This window comes from Vipera ursinii (genome assembly GCF_947247035.1).
Source record: "Vipera ursinii genome assembly, chromosome: 1".
Taxonomy (NCBI): Eukaryota; Metazoa; Chordata; class Lepidosauria; order Squamata; family Viperidae; genus Vipera; species Vipera ursinii.
Genome location: NC_139512.1, coordinates 308,721,370 through 308,735,292, shown reverse-complemented (window position 1 = coordinate 308,735,292; position 13,923 = coordinate 308,721,370). Strand labels below are relative to the sequence as shown.

Sequence of the window (13,923 nt, the reverse complement as noted above, 5' to 3'; positions counted from 1 at the left end):
CTGTACCGAAGAATGTATTTTTGCAGCTGAGAATGTCGCTAAAAATGGGTAGAAATAGGCACAATAATGGCATAGCACGTGAAATTCTTTAATTCCTAATCTAATATGTCCTTAGATAAAGAGAGTGGAACACAGCATCTTTCCAAACAAATCAGAAAGAGGTTGCGAAGTGGTTGGGAGGTTTTCTTTTTTTTAAAAAGACATACTTACATTTTATAGTATTCATTACATTGTTATTTTGGTGTGCTTTACCCTGATAGTTTTATAGCAAACAGCAATCTAAAACCTTCCTAAATAATATAAACAGAGGGGTCTGAGTTATTTCAATCAAAAAATGAAGTCATTCAATGAACTTTATTTGCATAGGTATTAGAAATGTTGAAACAGGGTACAACTAGTAGGATACAAGCACCTGCACAGAGGAAAAGAAATAAATGTGAGAATTTTGATTTGGGAATACCAATTGTTAGAGTGTGTATTAGATAACACAATGCTAAATATTGAGCACCAAGCAGGAAAAGCTTTTTTCCACCTGTCTGGTTGCATATCTAGTTCACTGAGGCTTGAAATCTTATTTGCAAAAGAAGCAAAGTTCAGGTTGAGAAAAGTCCAGAAAAAGTATTCAGGAAAACTATTACCCCCTTTGGCATATAGACATATGACTCTTCAGCAGATACCATATACCCATATATGTGGGGCTTGCTAGAGTCATTGCATACAAATGCAACTGCTGTTATGTTTCAATCCCAATTTCATTTGTCCTTCATTCTTGTCTCAGAATGGGTGAAATTAATTTAAAGGTTGGACAAAAAATATTTTATTGGATGAAGGAAGAAGCTAACAAAGTGATGCTGGCAGTTTACACTTAGACCACATAATTTAGATCAGATTATGGTCCCACTCACCAAGTAGATAGAGAGTCAGTTTGGTCTGGTGATTAGGATATTGGACTAGGTATCAGGAGACTGTAAATTCTAGTCCTGCCTTTGGAATGGAATAACAGCTGAGTGACTTTGGACCAGTCATGTTCTCTCAGCCCAACCTATCCCCCAGGGTTGTTGTTGTGGGGAAAATAGGAGGAGGAAGAAATATTGGTATGTTTTCCACTTTGAGTTGCATGTTGAAAAATGGAGGGAAATTTAAAAAAAAGAATACACCTAGTTGCCTAGGAAAAGCCTAAAAGCAGAATATGAATTAAACAGAATCCTTGCATTTGTGCTCTTGAATGACACACACACACACACACACACATATGGATCTGTCTAATCATCTTTTAAAGTCACCAATGTTGGTGGCTGCCATTACATCTTATGACAGCAGATTCCATGCAATATATGTTTTATGATGCAGTATTTGTGAACCTCTCTTCATTTTACCTGTACTTTGTTGACACTCTAGAACAGACATTTATTTATTTATTTATTTTATTTATTTAAATTTATACATGTCAAACACAAGGCCTGGGGGCCGGATCCGGCCCGCGAAGTGGTTTCATGTGGCCCATGAAGCCATCCTGGAAACAGTGAGGGAATGGCCCCCACTGCCTTGGCCCTGGCCCAGAGACCCTCCTTCTGCCAGAGACCCTCAGATCTGTCCCACTCCTGCCCAGGCACCCATAGGCACCCTTGATGTGAACGATGTAGAGCTGGCCACGCCTACCCAGTAGGCCATACGCACTCTAGCCACGCCCACCCACTAGGCCACGCCCACCCTGGCCATACCCACCTGGCCCCTTGAGGGCAACCACAATGCTGATGCGGCCCTCAATGAAATTGAGTTTGACATCCCTGATCTAGAAGATGCACTCTAGAAGAAACAACAGCTACAAAAGATCCATGTGATTTGCTTTTTAATTGCAGTTTGCACATTATTTTTAAATGAAGAAGTAGTGCATCTATTTGTATCCCACACTGCAAATCTTTGTTTTCAGAAGCATCTCTGAAATTCATTAAGTCTAAACCTGAAATATAAAACATTAAATGTACGCAAGAAATTAAAGCACTTCTTTTCTTATTATCAATTTTGAGAAGATGCTGAATAAAGAAAGGAAACCCCATCCCCCAATAAGAAAAAACATTTTAGAGTTTTTGCCGTTGTAAAATGAAAATATCAAGGCCTTCATATGAGTATAGTTTCACTGCTAAGAGTATAAAAAGAAGTAAGCAGGGAAGATCTAAGCTGAAAATAGAAATGCAAAATGAAAAGGGCAAACCATATTTTTACTTCAGAAATAACTACTATCTTTTCTGTGTTAGAAAGTACAGCGCACATATATATGATTTGCAGCCTTTACGTTAACAACAATAAAATGTATTTTTCAAGCTAAAATAATCTTTTCCATCAAGGAAACAAATGTTTCTAATACAAGTAATCCTACCCGTATGGTTTTCTGATTTATTGGCACAACCTGAGTTAACAACCAACAGAATTTCAATTCCTCTGAGATTTTCCCTGTCCACCACATTAACTCACACGTTAGTAGGCGGTCACCTATCTAACACATTTCCAAGCACCTGCAGGCCCGACCAGCTGTGCAAATTGCTTTGCAATCAACCTGCTATGGCAGGCAAAAGAAGAAATCTCAGACTGCTAAAATTTGAGCAACTCTTTATATATATAATAGATAGATAGATAGATAGATAGATAGATAGATAGATAGATAGATAGATAGATAGATAAGGTAGATTACACACACAAACATACACATATATATATATACACACACAGACATACATATATACACACACCTAAATTCTACTTACAAGGTTTCCTATAAGAAGCATTATTGTATTAGAAACTCTAAGAGGCACTGTGTATACAGCATGGAAAGCTAACCTCAGTAGACATGCAACATTCTAATTGGCTAATTTATAAAATCTTATACATAACATATTTGTGGATTTTAAAAGGGCCACAAGAAGACTTAAAAGACATTTTTAAAAAGAGAGAAGTGCAACCGCATTCAGGATTAAAAATGAAACATCCCTCAGTGAAAACCCTTTTCAAGTAACTGAGGATCTCTCATCATCACTATATAAGACCAAGATAGTCTAACAGTGCTTTTCTTCCCCCCCCCCCCCCATTCCTGTGACACTAAGGAGATTTCCAAAATTTTTTCTTCTCCTCCTCAGTTTGTTTTGGAGTTAAATTGTGCTTCTCACTTCATTATTCTGGGAAATAATTCTGGCTTATCCATCAAGGTGTTTGTTACTCTTTAGAGAAATAACCAGTTTCTTATTGAAGCAGATGCTTCAGCATGGACCTAAGCATATATTATCTCCGTGGTGGCCCTCCATGGTGGCCCTCACCCAACAGGGGAGATATGAATTTAATAAAAGGATGCTCAACTTTGAACACTTAGGATTCTGACTACTCCCTCCAAAGTTAGTTTCAAATATGTCCTGGATAACCACATAAAAGTTTTCTTTTGTAACTTCACTAGAACTTGCCTAGACATTGTACAACTCTCAGTAAATCTGCAGATGATCCTGTGTCCTATCCCTCTCTTTCAGGATACTGGTCTGGTTGAAGAGAGCTTCTGGCTGGCAACATGAGAAAACGACATCACAATGTAATCCCTAATATGTGCTTGCTGCTGATCAAATTCAATATTTACTTTCCTTCAATGGTATTTTAGGTGTCTCTTTTGGTATTTCTTTTTTCAAGTTCCTCCAAAAGCCAATAGTCTGGGACTAATGCACATTGAGGCCTAAGAGCAAAAGTGCCTTGTGAGATTTCCAGTGACCAAACCATCAGTCAAACTGCCTATCAGATACTCAGGAGAAACACAGGCTCCTCTGGATCACATTAGCCATCTAGAGCAGACCAATATAAATATACTTTCCTGCAGTATTGGCAGCACCAGTACTGTAAACTGTAAAGCAGGGGTGTCAAACTCAATTTCATTGAAGGCCACAATCAGCATTATGGTTGCCCCAAAGGGCCAGTTGCTATCCCCTTCTCTCCCTCAGGCTTGCCCTACAGAAGCCTCTCCTATTCTATCCTCTTCTCTCCATCACACTTGCCCTAACAACATCTCTCCCCCCTCACTCCTCCTCCTTACTGCCAAAACCCCTCCTGTTATATCCTCTCCTTTCCATGCATTCACTCACTACCCAGATGGCCTTTTCCACGCAGCACATGCACTGATTCTGGAGTCCCTGCCAAGCCCCGGCAGCCCTGCATCTCCAGCTGACTCTTCCCCCGAAGACTGTGTTCTGCTGCCAGCCACCCCTGAGGCCACTGGAAGCCCCAATCAGTTGGAGCTGATCCCAGGGCCTCAGCAGAGCCCCAACAACACTGCGACTGCAGCTGACTCTCCCCAGGCCTCTGGCACTGCCACCACTTCAGCTCACCCTCCCTCACACACATTACATATTCAATCACCCCCTCCTACTGGTCTGCTTGAGAGCCAGATCTAAACAGATCTAAACACATCAAGGGTAGAATCTGGCCTATGGACCTTGAGTTTGACATGTCTGCTCTAGAGGAACTAGAGAGTGATCTGATCATGGTGAGGGACTTTTGGAAATGTCATCTATACGCAGATCATATTATAGTATCCTGAGATAAAAACTAGATACAGTCTGTATGTATTGGGGTCTCAAGTACTTGGGGATTTCATTACAATGCTGTGATGGAAACCAGCGGCTCAAAGACAAATATCATTGTGGGGCAAGGAGGTTGGTAAAGCAGCAACAAATCAAACAGCACAGAAACAAGGATTCTCTCAATATCCCATGCTGCTATTGGACAATATTGGGGAATTGTCAGAAATTGTCAGAAATTGTCTTCATTTGTTCTACAAGTGTTTCACAGTACAAGGTATGCTGCCTAATTGTTTATCACAAAGCTTGAAATTGTGAAGGAATTCAAAAATCCAAGGTAGAAGAAAAGGGGCCCTGTTATTGGTTCTTTCTCATAAAATGCATAGAAAAGGCATCAGATGGATTTTTTACTTGTAGGAAAGTATATAATAAAGTGTGAAAAATGCATCAGATCTTCCCTGATCTAGAAGTATTGTTTATAAGGAACGAGGAAACATTTTATTAGCTATGGAAGAATGTTATGTGATGGATGGATGGATGGATGGATGGATAGATGGATGGATGGATGAAAGATAGATAGATAGATAGATAGATAGATAGATAGATAGATAGATAGGAGAGAGGGAGAGAATTTGTGTAGGTGTGAATGAGTTAATAGAGGAAGAGCTATGGGAGACAGAAATTATTATTACTTTGGCTGTGAACACACATTCCATGAAACTACTATGTTTAATTTTTTCTGGCTTTGTACAATAGGTGAACCCATCCAATTCTGATCTGTTCATCAAATAATGGTTAAATAAATTGTATGTGTGTTCTCATTTTTTTCTCTTCCTTGCTCACTTGCATAGGATGTCTCTCCTGACATCCTCTATTGCAAGAAACAATGAGAGTTGCTGTGTGGAGAGCCCAAGATCTGAAGTCTTGGTACCTATTATAGTTCTTAAAAGATGAGTGTGGCATTAAGAATAGATTTACAATTAACCTTGTGTCCATGATTTCCTATCATTGGAGTTTCTCTTCAGAAATAGGAGCTCACACTCAGCTTGCATATGTCAACTGATAGGAGAATTTTATTAAATACTGACTTGGTATTTAAGCCACTAAGGTCATGGACAATAAACCACTATATACAGTGGTTTCCATTTTTGCTTCCCAAGCATCCCTCCCTTTTTCCCCCCACTTCATATCAAATCTGGTTTGAAACTTACAGGAACTTCAATGACATTTTGCAGAACAGGTGTCCAGTTTTTCTTTATATTCTAGCCAATGTTTACAAAATAAGGTACATTTCTTTAATGTCACTTAATTTCAAAACCTATTTGTCTGATTGCCAAAAATGATGACTGATACAATTTAAACTAAGAATACAATCAATGAGGAAGAGTGAGCAATAAATAGAAAATGCTGATGTTTGTTCAGAATTATCTTGGAGATATCAGAACTGTCATTCTCCAAATATTTATGCTGACAAAAGTCTGTTCATGTGAATTTAAGCAAACAGCAAGTAAAACTGGTATAATCAGGTAGCTGAAGTGAAAAGTCCTTGGAAAACATTCAGTTGACCATAATGCTTTCAAAGCTTCAAACTTTTTAACTCAAGTTTTGCCAGCTCTCTAAATCAATAAGAAATTGCCTCATGTACTTTAAATCTTCCACTAGTAAAAATATGCTCCTTGAAATTTAAAGATGTATATTATATTACTATATTTATTCAAAGGAAAGTTAACATACTAATTTCTACCACCATCCCTTATATAAGAAACATTTATTTTTAAGAGCTGTCTAAGAAATTGTGGAGCAAAAAATATTGATAAGCTTGCAGAAGATTAAATAGATTCATTGGATTCTATTTTTGGTCTGAAAAGGACATTCAAGGTGACTTATAAATTTGAAATTCATTTTGCAAAACAAACAAATAAAGCCTACATTATTTCAAGAAGACTCAGTCCCACCAAAGAAAGTTTTTCCTTCAGTTCCGAAGGACTGGATACTAGACCACCGATCTAGCATTTTATTCTTCATGAGAACTAGATCGATACTCTATTCCTTAATAAATAGGAGGTGCAGTGATGAATAATCCATTGCTCTATATTTTTTTAGTAAAAAAGAGGTTTAAAGTTAGATCCACTGGCAATGATAATCAATAGCTACTGGTTTTATGAACAACTTCATTTTTGCTGAAAGTTGGATCAAATAAAGCCTTGGTTAGATATTATAGGACCGAGAATGAATCTTGTGATGAAACACAAGATAGATAGATGTTTCATCCAATGTTTATTCCCTCATTTGCTTAACTTATATCAAGACTTGCTTCAATCGCAATTTTAGATTCCTTTAATATTTTCTGTTTCCTGTTTCTAAACAGACAGGTAAAGGTAAAGGTTCCCTCGCACATGTGTGCTAGTCGTTTCTGACTCTAGGGGCCGGTGCTCATCTCCATTTCAAAGCCAAAGAGCCAGCGCTTGTCTGAGGACATCTCCGTGGTCATGTGACCGGCATGACTAGACGCCAAAGGCGCACGGAATGCTGTTACCTTCCCACCGTAGTGGTCCCTATTTTTCTACTTGCATTTTTACGTGCTTTCGAACTGCTAGGTTGGCAGAAGCTGGGATGAGTAACAGGCACTCACTCTGTTACACAGCACTCGGGATTTGACCCGCCAAACTGCCAACCTTCTGATCAACAAGCTCAGCGTCCTAACTCACTGAGCCACCACGTCCCTAAAACAGACAAGCCTGATCCATTAAAACTGTTATATGAACAATTATCTATCATCTGTCTGTCTGTCTGTCTTCTGCCTGCCTGCCTGCCTGCCTGCCTGCCTGCCTATCTATCTATCTATCTATCTATCTATCTATCTATCTATCTATCTATCTATCTATCCTAATCTACTTTTGATCAATGTGCATCCAACAATCTAGCCTTGATTTACTGCAATTTCAGTGTATCATACTCATTATGTTTTCATTGCCTTTATAATAAACACTTTTCTGGGTTATAACCCAACATTCCAGCCCCACCATATAGAATAAGCTTTTCAACTTAATCATTATTTCTTCTCAATTTGCCGGTTACAATAGGCAATTTCTAGATCAGTATTTCTACACCGAAAACAACAGAATCAGATAATGCCAAGGGAACAGGCAATTGCCCTACCACCTGGACAATTGCCCAGCCATTTCATTCTGTGGGCATATTCCTTGAATGTAAAATAAGCTTAAATATATGCTAGAGAGATGTGCTTTAGCATGCACAATAATAATGTTCCATTATACTGAAATTTTAAAAAAGCATCTGTGATATAACTCCTACTTATAAAGGATTGCAAGTCAGCCTTCTAATATGTATATATTGCAGTTTTAGAATTAATGTTAAAATGATTCCAAAATTCACATTAGTGATAACAAGCTAAATTTCACAAAAAAGAAAATGAATAGAAAAAAAAGAGTTCCTGCAACCTTTAGCCTGTTTATGTCTAGCCAATTCTGATAAAGATGGTGATCTGAAACTGACTACCCTTTCAAAGTCCATCTTCTCTTTGACCTGAGCACTACTAAAATGAGTTCTTCTCTACTTAACTCTGTCTTGACTTTACTACACTCTATCCTTGTTGATACAAAGCCTGGGCTGCTCTGTTTCTTCTTCTAGTTATGCAAACACAGAATGTATAAGCAATATTTGAGTTTACATTTGACACACGGGCAAAAAAGTTAAAATATTGATGAAATGACTTCCACAAAATGGCACTTGGATATTCATTTCCTCACATGGCACTTCCTGGAAATCATTTTGCCAATAAATAGTACACATGAAAACTAAACTTTATATTATTGTTTTAAAGCTATATTTACTGGCACATACCTGTACATGAACTAGTATTAGAAATCTCTGTACTGACAATAAATATGTTGGAAACATCTTCACTGGAAGCTTTCAAAATATACTTTTCAATTACACCTTTGACCCCAACTGGTTCATCCCATGTAACTTCAATGCTGTAACCATTTATGCTGTGAATTCTTGAGAGAGTCAGCACCTTTTGTGGTACTGCGAATGAATAAAAGAGAAACAGAGAGAACAGCAGACTTAAGAAGAATATTGCTCCATTCTTCACTTTTAATAGTTGCAGTAAATCAGGTTCACCATTAGCATATATACAATTTATTAGAGTTGTAACTTTCCAGCATTGATTTAATATGACTACACATCTTGAGCCATTCAGCATTAGCTATATTTCAAAACTATCAGAACTCTACATATGTAATGTTCTTCATTCTCCAGTTGAGGTATCAAAGAAACATCACTTTAAAGAGAATGAAGTGGAATTTAATAGTTCAAACAGCATAATGACACTACCAGGAAAGAATGATAAGTAGATGTTTATAAAGTGGGACTCTACATTGAATGAAAAGAAATCCAAAAACTTTCTCTAAAATTTTGTTTTATACTAAATCTATACAGTTTGTATATTGCATATTTGTATATTGAATGCTCCCTAAAAGCAAAATTTAATGGGCCATCCCCCACAACAATAACCCTATAGAATATGTATTTAATCTTATTCCAGATTATCCATAGAATTTGTCTGTCAAAGACAACAGAAAGTGAGTTCGGCCAATTGCTTTATTATATGTGCATAGAATGTTTTGCTGTGGACCAGTTAAGAAAAACTAGAAACTGAGAAGATTGTTTACTTTACAAAATAAATATGAAATCTATATCAAATCAGGTTCAAATGAACAGGTTCCTGTCAACAATATGGAAGGGTTTTGCTGTTGCCTTCTTCCAAAATATTTTTTTTCAACTTTTTTTTTACCTAGACTACAACCATGATGTTTCCTGATGATGTATCCATGTCTTATCTTGCTTAGCTTCCAGAGATTAGTCAAAGTCAGATAGGTGCTGCTTATTTAGCAGTATATGGGAAATGATTAATGGAAACTTTCATTGAAGCATTAAGAATAGTCAAAACTCAACTCATTGAAGCCTTACTACCATAGTAAAATATTCTAGTTTTTAATAACCTTTATCTACTTATTAAATACTGTTACATCAAATAAAAATCTAGTAAGAAACAACTTTATCTGAGGTGACTGCACAAAGGATAAAAGAAAAGGCTTAAAGAACTCTCTGGCAGAATGATACATAATGGTTTTGCCATAAATGCCTATCTACTCAAGAATCTTAATGATTAGAACTGCTGAAGCATTTCTTAACTAAGTATTTCTCTTTTTAGGCCTCCCTAGCCAGATTTGTTTTAAAAAATTTCCAATGGGGAGAGAAGGGAACTGCATAGAAATGATATGTAACTTTTCTAAATGTTGTCCAAGTATGATGCCTCCTAAAAGTAGCAATCAGATCTACTTATAGCGTATCAGATTGCTGACATTACTTACATAAATATATTGGTTTTATTGGTTCTGAAATACATCACTGAGCAAGGTATAGCAGATGGCCTTTTCATAGGGGACATAACAAAACTGACTAAAATAATTAAATAGTGCAATTATTTTCTAGCCCTTGGGAACACGTAGCTGCTAGTGCTCTGGTCAGATTGTAAACAAAAATTTATGGTCTAACTTACTTCTGGTCAGACAATTACGACAAAAATATGGCTGCATTTACTTGCTTTGGAATGGTTGACCACATGGTGGCATTAAGCTGTATAAGCAAAACATCTGCAAGTAAAAACCCTTTGCTTTGAAAAAAAAAACATGTTGAAATCAGCTTTTGTGACTTATGCACTTTTGTTACCTAGACATCTATTTGCAGTTAGCAGCTGTGGGAAGGAATGCTTTTCCACCAATATTAGATGTGATCCCTTTTGAATCACCCCTTCTGAATTATTTGTTTAAATGATTTTAGTGTTTACTTTAATACTCATTTTAAATTACTTTTAAATTTTTTAGATTGGGAAGGTAATATTTTCTTTTACAGATGTGTTAACCTTCTTGAGTACAGGTAACTGTCGACTTACAATCATAATTGGGCCTTTCTTGCCACTGTTATTAAGTGATTCACTATAGTTGTTAAGTTAGCAACATATCTGTTAAGTGAATTTGGCTTCCCCCTTGACACTGCTTGTCAGAAGGCTGCAAAAGGGAATCACATGACCCCAAGACACTGCAACCGTCATAAATACATGCCAATTTCCAAGCATCTGAACCACAGATATGTCCAGCTGTGCCTCTTCCAATTCTGCCCTTTTTTAAAAAAAAAAAGGAGAAAAATTGAATTCAGAAATCCCCAAAGAAATATAATCAATATTGGCCAATGGGTAGAATGGAAAAAGCAAAGGATTTCTTTCTGGGGCTCTTTTTGGATTTTTCAAAGTGCAGTCCAGAAGGAAATCACTTTCAAAATACATTTATGGAATGTTATTATTACTTCTGTAAAAATAAGGCAAAAGTATAAGGAACAAGTAAGGAGAAGCAGTTTGGTGTAATGGTTAAGGTTTTGGTCTAGTCCTGCCCTAGGCATGAAAGCCAGCTGTGTGACATTGGGCTAGTCACTCTCTCTCAACCCAACTCATCTCACAAGGTTGTTGTGAGGGAAAATAGGGGGAGGAAAAAGTAGTGGTATATTTGTTGCCTTGCGTTATATATGAAAAGTAAAAGATAGGATAAAAATCTAAAGAAAAAGAAAACAGAATTTCCATACCCGAAACTTCTTACTCGTATGTTATCAGTCTGTAGCCAGCAAAGCTGTAAAATTGACTGAGTTGAATTTCTTGCATTACTTGCTTACTGTGTTTTGCTAGTGCCAATCTAAATATGTCCATACTGACATATTGGCAACCTAAATAAAGACTTCATGTGGGAACACTATGCAGAAACATTAATTACCTGATTCTCTTGTGCGGCTACGGCTCCAGGCACTAGATACAGATCCCCCTTCATTAGAAGCAATTACCCGATATAAATATTCTTGAGGGAGGAAGAGGGAGAGAGAGAGAGGGAGAGAGAGAAAGAGAGAGAGAGAGAGATTAATATAGAATCATTGCAAAGTGAACAAAAATCATACCTTTAAGGAAGGAGACACTGTGGTACCTGTAAATGGTTGCAGGCCATTATCATATACATGTTTCTCTTTTCCTTGATACACTAAGATGGAGTCATTTCCCCTGCAGTTTACAGCACTGTCAGTTGATAGGCATCCATCCAGATTGACTCTGACAGCACTGCTGGACACAGATGCCAAGTTAACGACAGCACTTCGTGTAAATTTAACATCCTTCATGCAGCCTCCAAAACCTAGCAAATAGTAAGGGGATTAGCAGCAGGTAAAGGGCTTCAGCTGTTAATTAAAAGCACGTTTTACTTCTTACAGTGCTACATTTTAGTTCTATAGGGAGTTACATATAAATGTTAAACTTTCGATTATGATTCTATGTGTTTGTTTGGCTATATAACATTTTTGCTTCATGCTACTTTTGGGAAGGGTCAGCAAAAAACAGGCAAAAAGATTGATTTTGAAATTGTAGCTCAAATACAAATACAAATTAATGTGATTTGTGATTAACTATTTTATTCATATCATAGAACAGGGGTGTTAAACTGCCGGCCCGCGGGCCGGACACGTCGCGACGAAACCGCGCCCACCCCATTGCCGGCAGTGGGGAAAAAGCTCCGATACGTCACGCAACATCACGTGATGTCGTCAGTTTGACATGTCTGTCATAGAGGATATTCTTTTGCGGGATTTCAAATGCATATTTCCCAGGTTAATTGTATAGAAAATGTGAATTTGGATATGTTTGGAGTATCATTGCTACCTACTTATAGGCATATTATTTTCCCGTAGTTTTATTTTCTTAAATAATACTGTCTAAATTTTTGCATTACATGTTATCAGATATTTAGGTGCAAGGAACCTAAAAAGCTGTATCTGTACTAGGTATCAAGCTGTCTTACCATTTACAGATGTAATGCCCATTTTGCCTAGTAGTCATTATCACAGTTACAGGTGACCTAGTAACATCTCCCAACCTACTGACTCTGGAGTAGGCAGAAACATTTGCAGCAAATAATAAGTATACATTTCTGGAGTTCTAATTTGTCAAGTCAGTGTTATCTCCTGGCAGCTGCCTGGACTCATCCCTGCAATTTTCTTGGCAAGATTTGGTTTGTTCTTGGCTGCTTCCAAAGACTGAGAAAGAGTGCCCAGCCTAAAATTACCCTGCAGGTTTTGTATCTAAGATGGGATTAGAACTCAGGAGCTCAGGGATTCTAGCCTGGTGCTTTAACCACTACACCAGACTGCCCCTTTGAATTGGCATATATATATTATGTATTATTTATAAATTAATTAAATACATGCATTTAAAATTATTTTTGAACAAAGCAACTCTACACCAGAGATTGTTTACTTCTATGTGTAGCTTTGAAATATTTATTGTTAGCTACATTGGTTAAACTAAGCATGAGTAATAGTATAATGAATATAATTAATTATTTAATTTTAAAAAGTAGCATGGAATTCAAAGTAACATACTAAGTGGTCCTATTTAAGTATAATTACGTAAATATTACCTAAACATACAGGAGGGGATGCAAGATGAATGGATACATTTCTATTTACACACAAATCAAAGTGAAATTTGCTGATTTCTTCCCCCCCATGCAAACTTTGATTCAAGCTATAAACATTTCCAATAAATATGTGCACCATGTTATTTATATGCAAACCTTTTCCTACTTTCCATATAGTACACACCCTGTTCTAAGCCCAGCTCTTTAAATGTTCCCTGGACCTCAACTGGAGTCCCTCCAAGGTAGACTGGAGAGTTTACAAATAGCTGTTCCAAATCAGGTTCCATCACATGATCTGTCCATTCATTCATCCTTGCTGAAGCTACTGATCCTCTTTTTGACAAAATAATTTTATTCCAATTTCCATCACAGTAAGACAATCCCAACCAGAGATTCACATTTGTGGACACAATGCCATTATTTAGTAGGAAAATCAGACTTCCACTTTTCAGTTCTGCCTGCCATTTGAAATTAAAATAGGAGAGAGAGAGAGAGAGAGAGAGAGAGAGAGAGAGAGAGAGAGAGAGAGAGAGAGAGAGAGAGAGAGAGAGAGATATGATTGCAGGGAAAAAAACAATCTAGCATCTGAATTTAAATCATTCAAAAAGTGCAGTGATTTTTAAGGAATATAGTTTTAAGGCTCAATGACTATTGAATTTCCGGGAGAAGAAATAAAAAACAATGCAAGAAATTACAAATACTGCTGGGGTTACTGGGTTTAAAAAGCAAAATCCAAGCTTTTGTGATATACACAGTTTTTCTCAAATGAATTTGTAAAGAATATCCTTTTTTTGTATAATATTTCATTTTTAACATAAAATGAAAATATCCAAAGTCAGTTC

At 36.9% G+C, this 13,923-nt stretch overlaps 1 protein-coding gene across 1 annotated transcript in view; it reads right to left on the bottom strand.

Moving 5' to 3' along the window:
• The window catches only part of USH2A (usherin), a gene marked incomplete at both ends in the record, with an annotated part of 509,528 nt that overhangs the window by 320,122 nt on the left and 175,483 nt on the right, over positions 1–13,923 (bottom strand). The window contains 4 exons of the mRNA XM_083377756.1: positions 8,412–8,597; positions 11,396–11,476; positions 11,600–11,803; positions 13,266–13,539. Of these exons, the coding sequence (XP_083233882.1) occupies positions 8,412–8,597; positions 11,396–11,476; positions 11,600–11,803; positions 13,266–13,539 (745 nt within the window). The remainder of the gene's footprint in view (positions 1–8,411; positions 8,598–11,395; positions 11,477–11,599; positions 11,804–13,265; positions 13,540–13,923) is intronic.